Source organism: Engraulis encrasicolus, chromosome 11 (genome assembly GCF_034702125.1).
Source record: "Engraulis encrasicolus isolate BLACKSEA-1 chromosome 11, IST_EnEncr_1.0, whole genome shotgun sequence".
NCBI lineage: Eukaryota > Metazoa > Chordata > Actinopteri > Clupeiformes > Engraulidae > Engraulis > Engraulis encrasicolus.
The window spans coordinates 49,147,911-49,164,891 of NC_085867.1; the positions used below are offsets into that span (position 1 = coordinate 49,147,911).

The 16,981-nt window shown below is 43.3% G+C and overlaps 2 protein-coding genes across 2 annotated transcripts; both read right to left on the bottom strand.

Annotated features, from left to right (window-relative positions):
- Positions 1 to 441: 441 nt before the first annotated feature.
- On the bottom strand, positions 442 to 10,127 carry noc4l (nucleolar complex associated 4 homolog). Its single transcript, XM_063210817.1, has 15 exons — positions 9,922 to 10,127; positions 9,355 to 9,475; positions 9,012 to 9,118; positions 8,553 to 8,660; positions 7,810 to 7,959; positions 5,913 to 6,015; positions 5,397 to 5,431; positions 5,141 to 5,191; positions 4,520 to 4,631; positions 3,919 to 3,979; positions 3,700 to 3,810; positions 2,950 to 3,113; positions 1,853 to 1,935; positions 1,181 to 1,294; positions 442 to 693 (listed from the first exon to the last, which is right to left on the bottom strand). Exons 1-15 carry the CDS (start codon positions 10,072 to 10,074, stop codon positions 577 to 579), a joined length of 1,590 nt encoding a protein of 529 aa, XP_063066887.1. The 5' UTR covers positions 10,075 to 10,127; the 3' UTR covers positions 442 to 576.
- A 1,121-nt stretch (positions 10,128 to 11,248) lies between these two features.
- Positions 11,249 to 16,427, bottom strand: pus1 (pseudouridine synthase 1). The gene is made up of 7 exons (XM_063211407.1): positions 15,927 to 16,427; positions 15,533 to 15,756; positions 15,115 to 15,252; positions 14,054 to 14,156; positions 12,624 to 13,090; positions 11,488 to 11,718; positions 11,249 to 11,379 (listed from the first exon to the last, which is right to left on the bottom strand). The coding sequence occupies exons 1-7, from the start codon at positions 15,997 to 15,999 to the stop codon at positions 11,350 to 11,352; spliced, it is 1,266 nt and encodes a 421-aa protein (XP_063067477.1). The 5' UTR covers positions 16,000 to 16,427; the 3' UTR covers positions 11,249 to 11,349.
- Between the last annotated feature and the right edge of the window lie 554 nt (positions 16,428 to 16,981).

Genomic DNA, 16,981 nt, shown 5'->3' on the forward strand with positions numbered 1-16,981 from the left:
TATTGAATTATAATCGTCATGATTTAACATGTGAATACACCAACATGATGATACGATCCGTTCCACTAATGAGAAAGGGATGCGGGGACACGCTAATGTTCGTTGTTGCCGTGCAACTTATATTTTTGCCAAACCTGAATCTCTATGGCGTTTTGCAATGTAAAAAATCGCCATGGAACCGGTAGTCCAAACGCCGCATACAAGTTGACGTCAACGCTGAAGAGCTCTATTACAATCCGATTCGTCAAACGGAATGCAAAAGAGGACATTTCATGTATTTGTTATGATTATTTTGAGTTTCCATACTGCCAGTCAGCTAAACCAGTTTAGCCAAATAAATAAACCATGGAATTGTTTCATTTACCTTGGTTTCATTATTGCTCATATTGCCTTCATTGTGCCAATCTAGCAGAGTAACAAAATATTCACATACAATCAAGACATCTGAAAAGTTTGTTTTTATTTCTGTTTGTGGAGATGTGTACAAAGAATGAATGAAACTGTTACAATTGTAATATATATATAAAAAAACAAGAAGTGAAAAGTTAGGTAAAACAGCTTTATTGCATTGCACATTTACTCCAGACAAAAATGCACCCCCAGCACATCCCTAGAGCCCTGAAGGAGCTGTGTGGCCTTATCGAACTCCAGGGGAACCGTGCTAGGAGCCGTCTTCAGGTCCCTCTCCATCAGCTGCAGAACACAAAGCAGAACCCAAGACACATTAATACACTGATCATCTTCCAGAGGGGTAAGCTGGTTCAGGAGTAAACCAGGTCAATTTAAGATGTAAATCATCTAATAGAAGAGCCTGGAGCATTCTAAAGAAAGTGAGGACTACAGGCTCTTCTATTAGATGATTAACCTGGTTTACTCCTCAACCAGCTTCTTAGTATAGGTCCCTGCATTGCCAAGAGTATAAATGGACCAAAACGACTTATCTGTTAACACAGTAAATTTGAAGTTGTCATGGTTCTGTTTCACATTCATGAAAGGCTTGCTTTGAATGTTAAGTCATGTCTCATGAAGATGTCTTGAATGCTTTATGTGTAGCTTATGGCAGTTGCTCTGAATGCATTTTGTATTGTAAAATGATTTTGAAAAGTAATTTTAGGAAATAAATCTGATGTAGAGTAGGAGCACTGTAATTACAACACTCTTTAGACCTGTAGACCATTACCTCAAAGGTGGAGAGCTCGAGAAGCTTACTGATGTCGTACTCCGTTTTGGATAATGGTTGGTTGATGAACTGGGCTGACTTTGCCACGTCGGGGTGGTAATGATTCTGCAGAGTCTGATAGATGACAAGAGATTCAGGGAGTAGCAGAGGAGTGGGCATGTAAGACTATGTTGTGCCAATTAAAAAAGATCATTTGAGTATGCAAAGGAAGAGGAGAGACATAATACAATTTCACCAGCAAAGTAACAAGATAACATATTCTACCCTTTTCTCCTCCCTTTTCCATAATGTGCTTACATTTCAGCCCATAAATATATATTGCCAGAACATTTAATACAATGCTATGACTCTTCTCTGACTACAGTCCGAAACGTCAAACCATTACATTTTGTTTGGGAGCATCTAAGAGTGCTGCAGACCTTTATATTTTTCTTTCCGTCATCTTCTCTTTGGTCCAGCTCCTGTGCTAGTGATGTGCGTGCATTCTCTGACTTCTTGTATTGTTCATGACGTCATATTTGACATTAGGCAGCACACCTTGATCTCCCATAAGTTTAAACCTCATTCAACATGTACTGCTGGTGTATATTGTACATGTATTATATTATATTATATTATATTATATTATATTATTTTATATAATGACGTCCTATTTGTCATTAGCCAGCCCACCTTGACCTCCCATAGGCTGCTCTCCAGAGCGTGGCACTGTGCAGGGTCCTGCTCCTCCATGATGTACGGGTCATTACAAGGCTCTGAGGAGAACGACAGCCAAACACACAGATTAGTAGTGCGACGGAGGTGTTCCTGCACCTGTTTGCCCCCCTCGGGGATGCGAACCTGCCACCTCGTCAACTACATCGGTTCGGAAATGGGAGACACAGTGCGATACCGCTGGACTAAAGGACCAGTCCCCCAGCCTAACGACATCAACACTGTATGAGGCTTAGCAGTGGCATAGCAGCAGCATCAAAGTCAGAGTGTACTTTATTGTCAAAAATCTATGTAACAGGGTTAGCACAGAAGATTGAAATTGCGTTTGACCAGTCTCCATTGTGCAGTTAGACTAATATACAAATAACATATTGACAATAATCACACAGACCCACATACGTATTCCTATGTAAATATGAAATGTATTGCAAATGTAATTCCTGCGGCCCTCAAGACATAGGTTCCCCACCCCTGCGGCCCTCGAGACATAGGTTCCCCACCCCTGCGGCCCTCGAGACATAGGTTCCCCACCCCTGCGGCCCTCGAGACATAGGTTCCCCACCCCTGCGGCCCTCAAGACATAGGTTCCCCACCCCTGCGGCCCTCGAGACATAGGTTCCCCACCCCTGCGGCCCTCGAGACATAGGTTCCCCACCCCTGCGGCCCTCAAGACAAAGGTTCCCGACCCCTGTACTAGTGGGTGATGACCTCCCATTTTCAGGGGCACTGCTGCACACGCGCATATAGAAGCTTCATCCAGAGCTGGTATGTGAATGTGGGAATGTGCATGCGTATGCGTGTGTGTGTGTGTGTGTGTGTGTGTGTGTGTGTGTGTGTGTGTGTGTGTGTGTGTGTGTGTATTTTGAAAGTTCTTTGAATTCAACTTCATAGTTGTGATACTGTGCTATATAAATACATGTTGTATTGCATTGTATTGTATTGTATTGTATAAATACCCACCCTGCTCAGCACTGGGCCTATGGATGTATTATATTGTATTATATTGTATAAATACTGCTCTATATAAATACATGTTGTATTGTATAAATACCCACCCTCCTCAGCACTGGGTCTGTGGATGAGCACTCTGATGGAGGGGTGGCGGCGTATGAGGTTGCAGATGAGGGGGAGGAGCATGAGCAGGGCGGCAGGCGGGGCCGTGAGGGCCAGCCGAGACAGACGCTTGGCAAACGCAGCCACCAGGTACACCGGAAGATGCCTGGAGGAAGAATTCATAATGAGATACAAAGACAGTATTCAAAAGAAATACATTTCCATTAACATGTTTACATCTATTTTCTGTTCATTTTCTTCTTTTTCTGCGTCCCGTCTTTTGGAATGTAACATGTACTGCTACCTTGGCCAGGGCTCATTGATTTCGTACCCCTCATTAAATAAAGGTGAAATATATAAATAAATGTATAAATAAATAAAAAAGATGGATAAAATCTTACAGCATCATACAGTGTCTACTTCATAGAGAAAATATTAAATTCCACAAGACGCACAAGAATTGCAGACAAATGTCATCCTCTACTTCAGGGGTCTCCAAATGGCGGCCCGTTGGCCAGATCTGGCCCGGGCATGGCAAACATTTGGCCCACCATGAGATTAGAACAAATGAAAACATGATTGTTGTTCGACCATGAAGTGTGTGAGGCTTAAAAGCACAAGACACTTAAGAGTCACAATGTTTAAATGAAACAACTTCACTTCTCCCGACTTAGTTTGAATTCCAGTGGTACATATTTGCCCGTGTCTGCTGAGTTATTGCGATGGCAGATTGCGATGGCAGAGAAACTCACGTTGAGGAGAGGAAGAGGTTGGCCAGATGGAAGAAGCGCGCCCTGTACTTCACATGGAACACTGAGGGGTCCAGCAGGTTGTAGAGCTTGTTGTAGAAGTCTGGGTACTCTCTGCAAAGAAGATGACGAATGACATGGGCATTTTCAATTCTAAGTGACTCAGCTTCTTGGCAGAGAAATCATTTTGTGGAGTTGGGGTTTGTAAAAGGAGATACTCACAGGTTATGCTCGTGCATGAGGATAAACAGGCCATTCAAAGCCAGTAGACTGATGGCTCCACCTGAAACAAATAACAACAAAACCTGTAAAAACCTAAAATTATGTCTACTACTACCACTACTATTACAATAACCCAAGGCAGCTGAACATGATTCAAAGATTATTTCCCGTCCAAGTAGCCCATATTTTATCACCTGCCCTGAATACCGATGATGACACAAAAGGTGCAGTCAAAAGGGCAGTCATGGGTAAGCGGTTAGGGCATTATACTTGTAGTCCAAAGCTTGCCGGTTCGACTCCTGTTCCACCAGGTTGGTGGGAGGAAGTAATTAACCAGTGCTCTACCCTATCTTCCTCCATGACTGAGGTACCCTGAGCATGGTATGGTACCATCCCACCGCCCTGCTCCCTTTCAAGTGCCATTGGGGGATGCCCCCTTCCACGAGTGAGGCATATATGCAATTCTGTTGTGTGCAGTGTGCAGTTGTGTGCTGTGGAGTGCTGGGTCACAATGACAATGGGAGTTGGAGTTTCCCAGGTAGGCTTTCACTTTTTTCACTTAACTGGTGATTGAAAAGATTAAAAAGTTGTGCAGACTCACCAACATCGTAGGCAGCTGCGAGGAAGTCGATCATGAGTGTTGGCTCGCTCATGTGCGGGAGAATCGCGTCGTGTAGAATCACCAGAACCTTCTTGTACATGCTGCCTGGCAACTGGAGATGCACACACAATGGCTATGTTTACATGACGTTTTTAATTCCGAATTAAATAGTTCCTTCGAGTTTACTTTGATCTTTCAATTAATTTTGAATTGTGAAGTGTTCACATGACATTTCCAAAGTGGAATTAAGCTTAATTCAGAATTAAAGGGAGTTCATTCTGCCACTACAGTTGGCGGCATTTCAGTGGAGCTCACATCAAAATCAGTTCATCAATAACGCAATAAATACCACAATGTAAATGGTAAATTGACTGCATTTGTATAGCACCTTTCCACTCCTTCGAGCACTCAAAGTGCTTCACATTTTATGGCTCAAATTCAACCATTCACACACCTGTGGCAGTGGCTTCCACGCAGGGTACCACCCTGCCACCAGGAGCAATTTGGGGTTAAGTATCTTGCTCGAGCAGGGGCTCGAACCTGCAACCTTCTGGTTGCCAAACAGGCTCCTCTACCACCGCCCCACTGCACAATGTCCATTGTAAAATGAGAAACACATACCTTATACTTCAGAAACACCAGCCACGTCCTCTCAAAGACACGCCGGTGCTCCTGAGAGTAAAAGAAAATATCTTAAATCAGCGAAAAACAACATGGTTACGGATGCAAGATCACACTACTTCCCAGAGATCATTTCTGATCAAAAGCATAACCCTAGATTATAGTTTATTATAATTATGTAGAGCAGAAATGCAACCAGTAAAGACATACATCTAATCTATCCCTCGTTATGAAGTCATAAAGACTTAAGACTCACCTTAAATTTTGCTGCTTTCCAGTCATCATGCTTCGCTATAAGAGGAAGAACAACAGTCATTACAATACATATAAGGGTCAAACTCGTTTTTTGCCCCGCCCTGAAATGTTCTACTGCTGAAATGCCACTGACACCATAAATACATGGGTCAAAGACGGGTTTTTTTTTGTGTGGCTCAGACGTCAGGTGGCGCAACAGCATCTAAATGCCCATTAAGTAATTAGTATTCGGTGGTTGATACGCTGCAATTAATTATGCTTCTTAGATAGTCCACTAAAAACAAAACAAACAGACAAAAAAAATCCATCCAATAGTGGCACTGGCTGTCGTTGGGCCTCTGTGACGTGTGCTACTGCTGAAACACCACTAACCTATGAATGCATTCATATCCACCTCTGGCTTTCAGTCCCAGTAGCTTCCTTTTCTTTTCAGCCGATTCAATTTGATTGCTCAACACAGCAGACATCCAGTGAAGACAACGCACTTAAATACAACACAGTTATCTACTGGCTTCACCTCCTTGCTTGACCATGAAGTTGCTGAGCTCCGACTCCTGACTGGGCATGTTGATGGTGGTGAGCAGAGTAAACACGTTATTCTGGAATGTTGGCATCACCGCCTGTCAGAAAACAAACAAGATCAATCAATCAATCAATCAATCAATAAATCAGATTACACTATATTATATTCATCAGATCATGACTTTATCCAAAGCGACGTACAAACCAGGACCCCGATTCTCGAAAGCATTGTTGCGAACCAGTTAGCAACCTACTAGGTTTCCAATGGGAAATTGCATTGCAAACAAATAAGTTGCTAAATAAATTAGCAACGATGTTGTCGAGAAACACACCCCGGGACATTATCATTAAAATACAGTACTTGCAGAAGCACAGGGTATACAGGCCATCAAACTATGAAATGATGAAGGGTCAAAATGCTGTTTAACCCATTGGCGCCTGAGCCGGTTTTTAGAAAAGGTCCCCAATGCCTGAGGGTTTTTTGAGATAAGAAAAATTGGTTGAAAACTCCTATGAAAAATTCAATATCTCAGCCTCTGGAACACATATGGACATGGGACAAATTGCATTTAAAAGGTAAAATCCTCTGCTTTCACGGGATTATGTTCATTCAGCATTAACACTAACACATATTCCTTTAAAAAAATCATATCTCATAGTCAAATGATTGAAAAACGTTTCATGTGCTTTCAGGATAATGATTGATGCTATTTATTATAAGATATTAGGCTACTGTTGCTACTGTTACAATAGCCGACTATAACTAGGCTAAATCATAATAATCATTATTATTAGGCCTATAATTATTAGGCAGTCATTTCTGCCATAAATCGGGGGACATTTGTCTGATACAGCCACTTGCTCTCCCACCGGCGAGTATGGACGTTTTATTCCTCCAAACGTTATGCAGAGAGACCGATGAGCAATTTCATATCCTATTTTGAGACGGAGCTCCACTTTGAGCTGGATGTGTGGCCGCGCGTCTAGGCCTACAATTCGCATGTCTACCGTTGTCTGCCTCACCAATAGGTTATCACCATATCCTAAAGTTCCTCAGTGAAAATATTCTGAAATATATCTGAAGGACGTGCTTCCTCAGATATTGGCACCTTCGCAAATTGCCCCGAGTGTCGGAGTGAAGTTTTGGTAACCTCGGGGGCGAAATCTAGCTGACTGTCTATTTGGAAGCCACTCGCCCACCTCTTCATGCGGCCGCGGCAAATCACACTCCTGCTCTCTATCTAAAGGGTCTTCAATCATATTTCCTTTCCTCGATTAAAATTTCTTCATTACCTTTCAACTGAACATCACGTTCGCTGTAACAGCGTGTCTTGCGAACCACAGCCTTCTTTTTTTTTTTTTTTTTACCTGTGTGAAATGGCTACAACCCACGTCTGCAGAAGGAAGCGTATTGCGTTTGACATTTTTGTCGACGAATCAAACTTTTTTTTTTGCTACATGATCTTTAAAAAATCGAGAACACCCACCTCTTGTGTATTTGAACAAAACATTGTGCATTGCATCTCTCATGCGTCTTGAAAATATTGACAAATCAATAATGTTGCGTTTTGCAACAACCGGCGTCAGGGCCAATGTTGCGTAACGCAACAACCGGCGTCAATGGGTTAACTAACAGTACATGTACAGCCCACAAATGACAAAACATTCAATACTTGGTCCAGGTAGAGAAAATCAGAGGCACTCAAGGTTACATTTTTTCTTGCCTACAATTGTAGACAAATAAAAAGTAAAATTGTAATTTTAAGTACTCTCAGATTGTCTCTACCTGGACCAAATTTAAGAGCCCCTTCATTGATGTGCACCAATGAAAAAAGGTGAAGACCCAGAAGCACTCTGATTTCCTGTTTGTTTTTGATCCAGTCAACACTTACTCCTTTATTCCTCTCCATGACCTTGGCCACGTGGTCGCGGACGGAGCACATGACGTAGTAGCGCACGTCGTCCATCTCCAGGAACTCCTGAAACCGCGAGATGAGCATGGACATGTCCTCCCCCTCACACAGCAGACGCTGCACCACCGTCTGCAACACACACACACACACACACACACACACACACACACACACACACACACACACACACACACACACACACACAACATTACACTTTGAAGTAGAACATCAATAAAAATGACAGACAAGTAGTTTATACAGTCACATGCAAGGATTATTGATAAAGCCAGGCCTTCGAACAGCGTATCAATATGATGATTGATCCAGATGAGAGTGTGTAGAGTAAGGTGGAACCCTATTCATCTGGCAGAAATACAGTATGGGCAACATGATGGATCTACTAGCAGGCAGACGTTACATCAGATTTCAAGCTGTGGTTTAAATCTTAACTGATACATTCTCCAGAGAAGTTGGTTGCATATCACAGATAGTATTGGGCAGCTGTGGTGTAATGATTAGGGAGTTTGGACTGTAGATCACAGGGTTGCAGGTTCAACATCACCCCTACCAATTACCTTCCTCCCTCCATGGCTGTAGTGGCCTTGAGCAAGGCACCCATCCCCACACAGCTCCTGGGACTGTAACCGATACCCTGTAAATCTGTAAGTCCCTTTGGATACAAAAGTGTCAGCCATGTGTAATGTAATGTAATGTGTTCTGACCTGTACAAGTTCTCTGGGGAAACTGTAGTGATCACACCAGTCCAACTTCTGGAGAGGAAACTTGCCCTCTGTCGATACAAACTTCATAAGTGTGCATAGGGACGTCTCCTGTGAAAATCATAAGACATCATCACAAATGATGTTTTACACACACATCCATTATACTACCAGTATTACTATAAACACCCTATAATCAATCTTTAGGTCTATTATTTACTGTGTGTGTGTGTGTGTGTGTGTGTGTGTGTACTCTAACATGAGCCCTGGACAATTGGCGCTGTGCGGCAGCTGGTGTGTGAATGTGCAGGCTAGTATGTGTCTGTGAAAGCGCTTTGAGTCAACTTCATAGTTGTGATACTGCGCTGTAGGCCTACAAATACATGTTGTATAATTATATTGTATCTGCTCCTATCGTGCCAAAATGACACTGGATGCTGATGTAGGAGGGTCTCGTCTCACCTTCACTTGGTAAGAGTTGTGTTCCATGTTCTCCAGCAGCTGTTCTGTGCAGCCATTATACCTGTGTCTCATGAACATGCGGTATTTGTCATCCGCGCTATATTCTCCTGAGAACAGAAATACATCATGCTATAACCCAAAAACAAACAAGTCAAGCACCTCTGTGTTTTACAAGACAAAAACATTGTAGGCTATGTATGGCTTTAGTCGTGTTAATGTTCTTGCTGGCTGGCACAGCAAACCAGTGTACAGTACAGTAGAATATTGTGGTTGTCAATACATTTTCAGATGTAAGGAGTTGGATTTGAGTAGGCTACTTGGACAACTGTTCCAGAGCACTCACCCTCCATCATTTCCTCTTCTTGGGGCAGTTTGCCGACGAACAAGTCACCTCTCTCCATCAAATCCACAAACAATTTCCCGCAGGCACTGACAGCAGACATAGCCTCTTTTTCTTTGCCAGACTAAGAACAACAACAAACGTACGGATTATTGAACAAATGTTTAATGTGACGTGTCTGCCCAAAAGACACAACACTATCGTTCAACTTTGTGTAGGTAAGGGGATGGAGACTCCCAACTGAGATCGCTCCCGGACGTGCGGTCCCAGGTGTTTCTATCACTCCCGGACGTGCGGTCCCACCCGATTATATTTCACGTATTATCATATACTGCCACATACAAGCAATTTAGGGTTAGGTTTAGGGTTAGGGTTAGGTTTAGGGTTAATGTTAGGGTTAGAAACAAAAAAACTAACATCAACAAGATAACTGGCTCCGTCATATGGCGGTGGTACCGATAGTCTGGCTAGTGGGAGCGAGATGAAATGGGAGCGTCCTGGGTTGGGAGCGTCAATCAGGGAATATTTGTGTACATGCAGAGCATTAAGTGGGATCACGCCTTTTTTTACCTGCAAATATTCCAGGAGGTCGAACACTTCGTTTGCATGTTTTCGGCTTTGAAGAATAGCTTCCACTTTATCATTAATAAGCTTTTTCGATGACTTTACATTACTTTCTTTTGAGGCATCTGCCTTCACGTTGCTGCTCTTGGTCGGCGCCATGTTGTTTTGATGCTCATGGGCATTCCGGAAGTAGAACTACTTGTCTTTCCTATGCTGCCACCCTGTGGCTGGAGACACAAAAATACTACTGCAAGTCTGCCCCCATATTCCCATCCAGAGGGCTCTGATCCCATCCATGATGTGAAGTAAGACACTGTTTCTGTTTTACAGTTCTCATTACAATCACCACAAATGTGAAATCTGCCCTTTCACCTATTTGGCCTTAAAGAAGATGATCCCATTTGCTATGGATTATGGACAGATAACGATTATGGATCGTTATGGATTATGTTGGTGTTTTTTTCTGTTGGTGTACACCAGTGATTCTCAAACTTTTTCAGAGTGAGGACCACTTTGTCCCCCCAAAAATGTTCAGGGACCACCTGCCAACCGAAATGACAGTTGACGGGTGCTAATTTGACACTGCTAATTTCAATGCAGATCACTTATTTTTTATGCGGTTATTGTGATTAAAATAAGACTTCAGCTATGCTTATCTTTTTAATAATGTTACAAACATAGCCTACTGCTAGCTTGTCTTGCAAAATTAGAAATCCCCATACGGACCACCTGAGCTGTGTCGCGGACCACCAGTGGTCCCCGGACCACACTTTGAGAATCACTGGTGTACACCAAACAGGGTTTCCACTCTTTTTTGAACTTTCAACTTTTCCATGATAGAAAAGTGAATTTTCAATGGCTTGACAGAAGCCTAAGTTTATGGAATGTTGTACACAAAGGGGTAAAGAGGACGTGTACAGTTAACCCCACTGACTATTCAGTGTCAATGGTTAACCTTTTAACACATTCAGTGCTATAATTTTATTACATTTCTTAATCATAGTCAATGCATATACTGTTGCATACTAGAGACAATGTTGTGTTGCACATGCATAGAAATAATCAAAACAGCGTTATGAAAACTTAAAACAAATTGCGTTTAAGAGATGCCAAAATTTCATGACTTTCCCAAAACGTTCAATGAATTTACAAAATTCCAGGACTTTTCCAGGCCTGGAAAAAAAGAGCTAAATATTGTCTGTAAAGTTGAATCTGAAATTAATTATGAACTGCCTAACGTAGTGCCAAATGTACAGCTGGTTGACAAAAAAAAATGAGCGCCAAAAGACAACAATTAGAACACCACAAGGCACAAAAGAAGAATGCAAATAAATCAGAGTAAAACAAAGAATTTATTCAAAACAAATCAGTTCACTTGGGATCATTATGAATTAAAACAAAAGGTGAAAAACTAAATTCCATGATAGTTGAAAATTAATCTGATCCATTTCCATCGTCGTCATCCTATGAAAGACATGAAAAAGAAAATGTTAAAGTTTTTAAACAATACAATTGCAATATAAACCCCCAGCTGCACACTAACTAATACCCACTCTCGCTCCACTGCGCTACCTGTTCTCCGGGTTTCTTGTCCTGTTTTCCCGAGGCGGTTCCCTCGAAGTCGTGAATGTCCAGCGTGGCCATCCAGCTGACCATGGACTTCTCCTCCCTCTCCGTCTGGACGATGGTGGGGTAGATGTGGGACTCCTTGAAGGCCGCGATGGCCTCCTCCTCATCCGTCCACTCCAGCGTCTCGTGCAGCCCATCGCTGCCAAAACGCTTGTTGTAGCGGTCAAAGTGCACCTGTTGCAGACACATGACCATGGCTTGACATTAACTTTTTTCACCCACCGACCACTGTGGCTAATGGGTTTCCCCAGTCACTAGCCATTTAGGTATTCCACTAACCACAGATTTTATTTTAGTTTTTGTATCATGATAGTGTACGTCTAACCTCAGAATATGAGGTGCTAAAGCAAGATGAGTGTGTAGCTTTCTACATGGAAATATATCAAGCAAATAGAAACTGAGCTATTTCTTGAACTTAAATGCGATCAATTGATACACAAGGTGCAAACAACAGAATATAGGTTACTCTGAAACGTATGTACCAAGAAATTACCAAATTGGCTAGTGACACTGAAAGTATTACCAGCCGCAGCCAAGTTTTACCAGCATTTGGCTGGTTGGCAGGTGCCAGTGTCAAGCCCTGGACATGACCCGTGTCTCGGTTGGTGCACTTGTGCACTTCGGGCACTATGTTTCAGTGCGTAATTAATTAATACGTAATACGCACGAAAACATGAACACTGAAGTGCGTAAGTGCACCATTTGAGATCCAGCAACGCATTTCATATATTGGTCAATGATGTTTTTAAGTAGCAGCACACTTTAGGGTGGTTCAACGTCAGCTAATGCCACTATTGTATGGATTAATTGTTTTGTTTTTAGTAGATTATCTAAGAAGCATATTCATTGCAGTGCATTAGATACCAATTACAAATTAATTTATGGGCATTAGCTGTCGTTGTACCACCTGACTATGGAGCACTTTGAATTTCATGGTGGTGGTAAATAGTCATGAAAAAGGTAACATTAGAGAATGGGCAGCATGAATTCAGTGCACCTTTAAACATGAAAAAAATGTGAATGGGCAGCATGAATTCAGTGAAAAAACGAAACAAAACCAACACCAGGGCGTGACGCACCCTCTCCAGTACGAGCCCCAGGCCGGGCGCCTTGGGCACGTCCACCTTCTCCTCTCCCCAGCTGCGCTCCATCACGTCCTCCTTGGCGTAACCCTTGGCAACGGCGATCACCAGGCCAATCATCTTCCGTATCTGGTGCATCATGAAGCTCTGGCCGCGCACCGTGATGACGGCGAACTCCGCGTCCTGCCGCACGAACGGCTCGCCGCACGACATGTGCGTGACGTAGCGCTTGGCGCTGGGGTCGCGGGGGCCCTTCTGCGACGTGAAGTTGTGGAAGTTGTGTGTGCCCTTGTAGCGGGCGAAGAGGCGGTTGACCCAGGCCAGCGTGGCGGGCTCCAGGCGGAAGGAGGCGTCCTCCTGGTCACGCTCCCGAGGGGAGAAGGCTACCGTGGGCAGCATGTAGGCGTACGTGCGGGCGTCACAGTTGTTCTTGGAGTTGAAGCCGCCAGTCACTCTCTTCATACCTGTTGGTTAACATCATGAGTGATTACATTACATTACATTTAGAGATGTCCGATAGTGGCTCTTTTGCCGATATCCGATATGCCGATATTGTCCAACTCTCAATTTTCGATTCCGATATCGGCCGATACCGATACAAAATTTTAGGTAACATTACAAATCTGCTGTTGTGGAACAAAATATGCTACATTTTATTCTAATGCCCCACTAGATGCATTCTCGAATGCAGCAAAGCTTTCCAAATATTAACATCGTCTGTGCAAAATAGAAAAATAATTAAGGAGAAAAGTGTACAGTAATTCAAGCATTATTATATCGGTTTTGATGGGTCAAAAATCTTATACCGATATTGGTCGATATTACATTTTATGCTATTATCGGGCCGATAATATCTGTGGGCCGATATTATCGGACATCTCTAATTACATTGTATTACACTTGGCTGCCGCTTTTATCCAAAGCTACTTACAGTTATTTAGGTGAAGGTTATTGGTTACAGGCCCTGGAGCAATATGGGGTTAGGTGACATGCTCAAGGGCACTTCAGACATGGATGAAGGTGCTGGTAAGGGTGGGATTTGAACCTGCAACCATCTGATCTAAAGGTCAGCACTCTAACCACTGAGGCCTTAGGACCTTAGAACGTGCGGATAGACAGCCGGTGTTGAAAGAGCAAAATCGCTGCTGACTCCCGCCTGGAAAGCATAGATCAGGGGCGATGAAGCGTTTGCCGCTTCTGACGCTTGCTTTTATATACGAAGTCAATTACTTCCGCTGCTTTCCACGCATTCAATGCCGGTGGTCTGTTTGCACGGTTAGGCTGTGCTTGACATAATGACATTGTTAGTATATTAGGATGCCCTTCCTGCTGCTGGACATCTTGCGTTCTCCTATCTACTGACAAAGCACTTCGATGAGCATTAAAAAGGTCTCAAAAGCCATCGCAGAGTCAGTCAGGTCCCTTACCAAGCACTCTGACGTGTGCAGGCAGTTCAGCGTTGATCTTGTCCAAGAGGTTGTCGATCATCCACAGCTTGAGAGACACCACCTGGCCAGCAGCCGAGACACCCTGATGGAGCATCAAAACCACAACATCCAAACCTATTACAACATCATAACCACAACATCCAAACTATTACAACACTTCAGCCAATCATACAAGGCAGCGAACACTCAAAATGGAAAATGGGGCGCATTGTGTTCACTGCACTAATACATGGAAGGAATTTATGGTAGTAGTGCAAAGGTACAATACTGCAAGAGCAGCGTGGGATTTTGCAAAGTTTTGATGATGCAACCTGACGGGGACCCAGGTTCGGATCTGGCCGGTTTCATTTCCCAACCCTTCCTCATCTGAGCGGTGAAAATTGGTGAAATTTCAGTTTGGCTGGTGGAAAATACCAACCTACTAGCCACTTTGACCCATTAGTGAGGGTGTGTTTGGCTAGTAAGATTAACACCTAGTAGCCATTTTGGCTGATGATGAAAAAGGTTAATTTTGCGCTCTGCCTGCAGGTATATCTAATAGCAGGTTTACCTCTTCCTGTTGGTTAATGAAGTCTGGTTTACCTAGCCTGGGCGAATAGCCGACTGTTGACTCCGTCAATCAGTCTGGCAAAAGCCATGAGGAATCCTTCTCCGTGGACGATGGGAAATGGTCTGATCTTGCTCTATCATTTAAATTAATTGAAGTTCCAAACTCAAATTAAACCCCACATTGTGCTTTATTAGCATGCCTGTTACGTTATAGCATCGCAAAAGCATACAAATAACAAAACGAAAGTGTGAATATAGTTATCTTCACCAATCAGTAACGGAGCTCGCGGGTGAGTTCTACGTCACCACTCTCAACTGTTTGCTGATTGGCTAAACACTGACAGAACCGAGCTCGAGGCTTTTGCCAGACGATGTGCAGAGCCAAAATCTTTGGGTGGAGTACAGAGGATGGCGTCACCAGGCTATGGTTTACCACTTAATCATATTCTTAGTACAGCCCCCCTGACAGCCTGCCCGTCCCCGCATGTTACCTTATCAGTTCTCGCGCATCTCTGGAAGGACATCTTCTTCATGTCATCTTTGTGGTTCTCTGGGATGCAGCCTGCGTTCAATAGAGCCGTCACAAGCTCATCCTCGATGGTTTTGAACTGGTCGTTGCCAGGATTTCTCTATTAAACAGAAGCAAGAGCAATCACTGACAGCAACCGGAATCCATTCCATGTTCAGTGTGTGTGTCGTGTGTGTCGTGTGTGTCTGTGTCTGTCTGTCTGTCTGTCTGTCTGTGGACCACTCAGCACTGCAGGCGAAAATATGTAGATATAGCCAAACCCCAGGTGCCAGGTAAAAATGAAAACATTCAAGCTCCATTTCACACAACACTTTCCCATAAAGTACAAATGACTATTTATTTCAGAGCTGGTACAATTAGAGCAGCTCTGAAATACTTACTTGCATCCCATAATATCCCTTTCCGGAGTAGGCCATTAGTAATGCCACCTTCTTCTTCGGGAGCCGTTTCTCTTTCTCTGCCTGACTTTGGTCCCCGTCATCTTTCAATTTCTTATCTAAATGCTCCACCTCACCAGTTGCTCCGTTGTTGTCCTCTGCTGATCTCTTCATCTCGGCGGAAGAATAAAAACCACGCCAACAACTTTTGAACTGGAAAACAACCCCTAGCAAGAAAACAACATTCAATCAGGATAGGATTCTGTAATGGCCAGGCTGATTTTTTAAGCATTCTGGAAAGTACATTTCTGCAACGTTAACATTGTTAAGCAGCATACATCATGCTACATGTAGGGCTATGATGGTTTAAACTTTAATGTAAACACAGGCCGTTTACCTCTGACTTTCGGTCCTTGCAATACAACTCGTGGGCTTGGTAAAACATGAAGCAGCTGGATCAGACTTTGCATGCTATGAGTCTGCACTGATCTGATTTTAATGGGCTGACATTATGAGACGCTTTCAGACCATTTCTCGCACTAAATGATACTAGTCAACGCAATCAAATCATCTGACTCGTTGTCGACACATCAAAACACGTTCACTTGGCAGTTTCAAATCTTGTATCTTTATACATCACCGAAGCATCCCAGTGTACTGCTGCTACAAATTTAGCCCAAGTTTGACATGTTGTATTCCCCTCTTATTAAAACAATGGAAGACGAAAGACAATTTACATTTGGACCGCGGTATAGTTTACATTTACGTCCATATAGCGTAAAGGTCTTTGGCTAAGGAATATATCTGTTTATCTGGCAGAATCAAGAGTTTTGTATCCAAAATATGTGGCTGCCTGCACTCACATGGACCAATAACCTCTGACCTCTCATGGAAAACACAGATCTCGCGAGAGTTGGGAGCATACATGAGTTCGGCGTGAGCACAGGTCTGTGGGTGTGAGCCTTTGTATGCACATTTAAACTTTTCAATGTTTAAAGTTTCTGCGCTGCACCCTCCAATATTTTGAGAATGTATCCAACAATATACATTACACTGCCATGTCTAACACAGTATGCATATGGGTCTGTGTGATGCGTGTAATTTCCAGTTTAGTTGAGCCCTGCACTGCTTCTTTTCTCCAGCCAGATGGCACTACAAGGCAGGAGCAGGAGGCTAAGCCCATACGACTTTGTTGCTGTCGACCAACGTTGACGGAACCATGTGAGCGAGAACTTGTCACGATGTGGGTGTTATTAAATACAGCGCATTTAAAGTCGGCCACAAATATGAACGAGACCATGAGCTCGCACCGGTTTGCTCTACTAACACACCACGTGTGAGGAGTGGGGGGACAGGCAGTGAGGAGGAGCTGAAGTGGGGACCTGCGCAAACTTGTGTAGAGGTGTGAGACAAGACCCATATACACACGTGAGTGAGTTGTTGACCAACCAG

Excerpts from the sequence above, each read along its gene's own strand:
- pus1 (XM_063211407.1), bottom strand. The coding sequence starts at position 15,999 with ATGCAAAGTCTGATCCAGCTGCTTCATGTTTTACCAAGCCCACGAGTT. Across the intron at positions 13,091-14,053 it reads TGCACACGTCAGAGTGCTTG|GTATGAAGAGAGTGACTGGC; the intron begins GTAAGGGACCTG and ends GTTAACCAACAG. Across the intron at positions 11,380-11,487 it reads ACAAGAAACCCGGAGAACAG|GATGACGACGATGGAAATGG; the intron begins GTAGCGCAGTGG and ends TGTCTTTCATAG.
- noc4l (XM_063210817.1), bottom strand. The coding sequence starts at position 10,074 with ATGGCGCCGACCAAGAGCAGCAACGTGAAGGCAGATGCCTCAAAAGAA. Across the intron at positions 3,811-3,918 it reads CTCATGCACGAGCATAACCT|AGAGTACCCAGACTTCTACA; the intron begins GTGAGTATCTCC and ends TCTTCTTTGCAG. Across the intron at positions 1,936-2,949 it reads CAGACCCAGTGCTGAGGAGG|AGCCTTGTAATGACCCGTAC; the intron begins GTGGGTATTTAT and ends CGTTCTCCTCAG.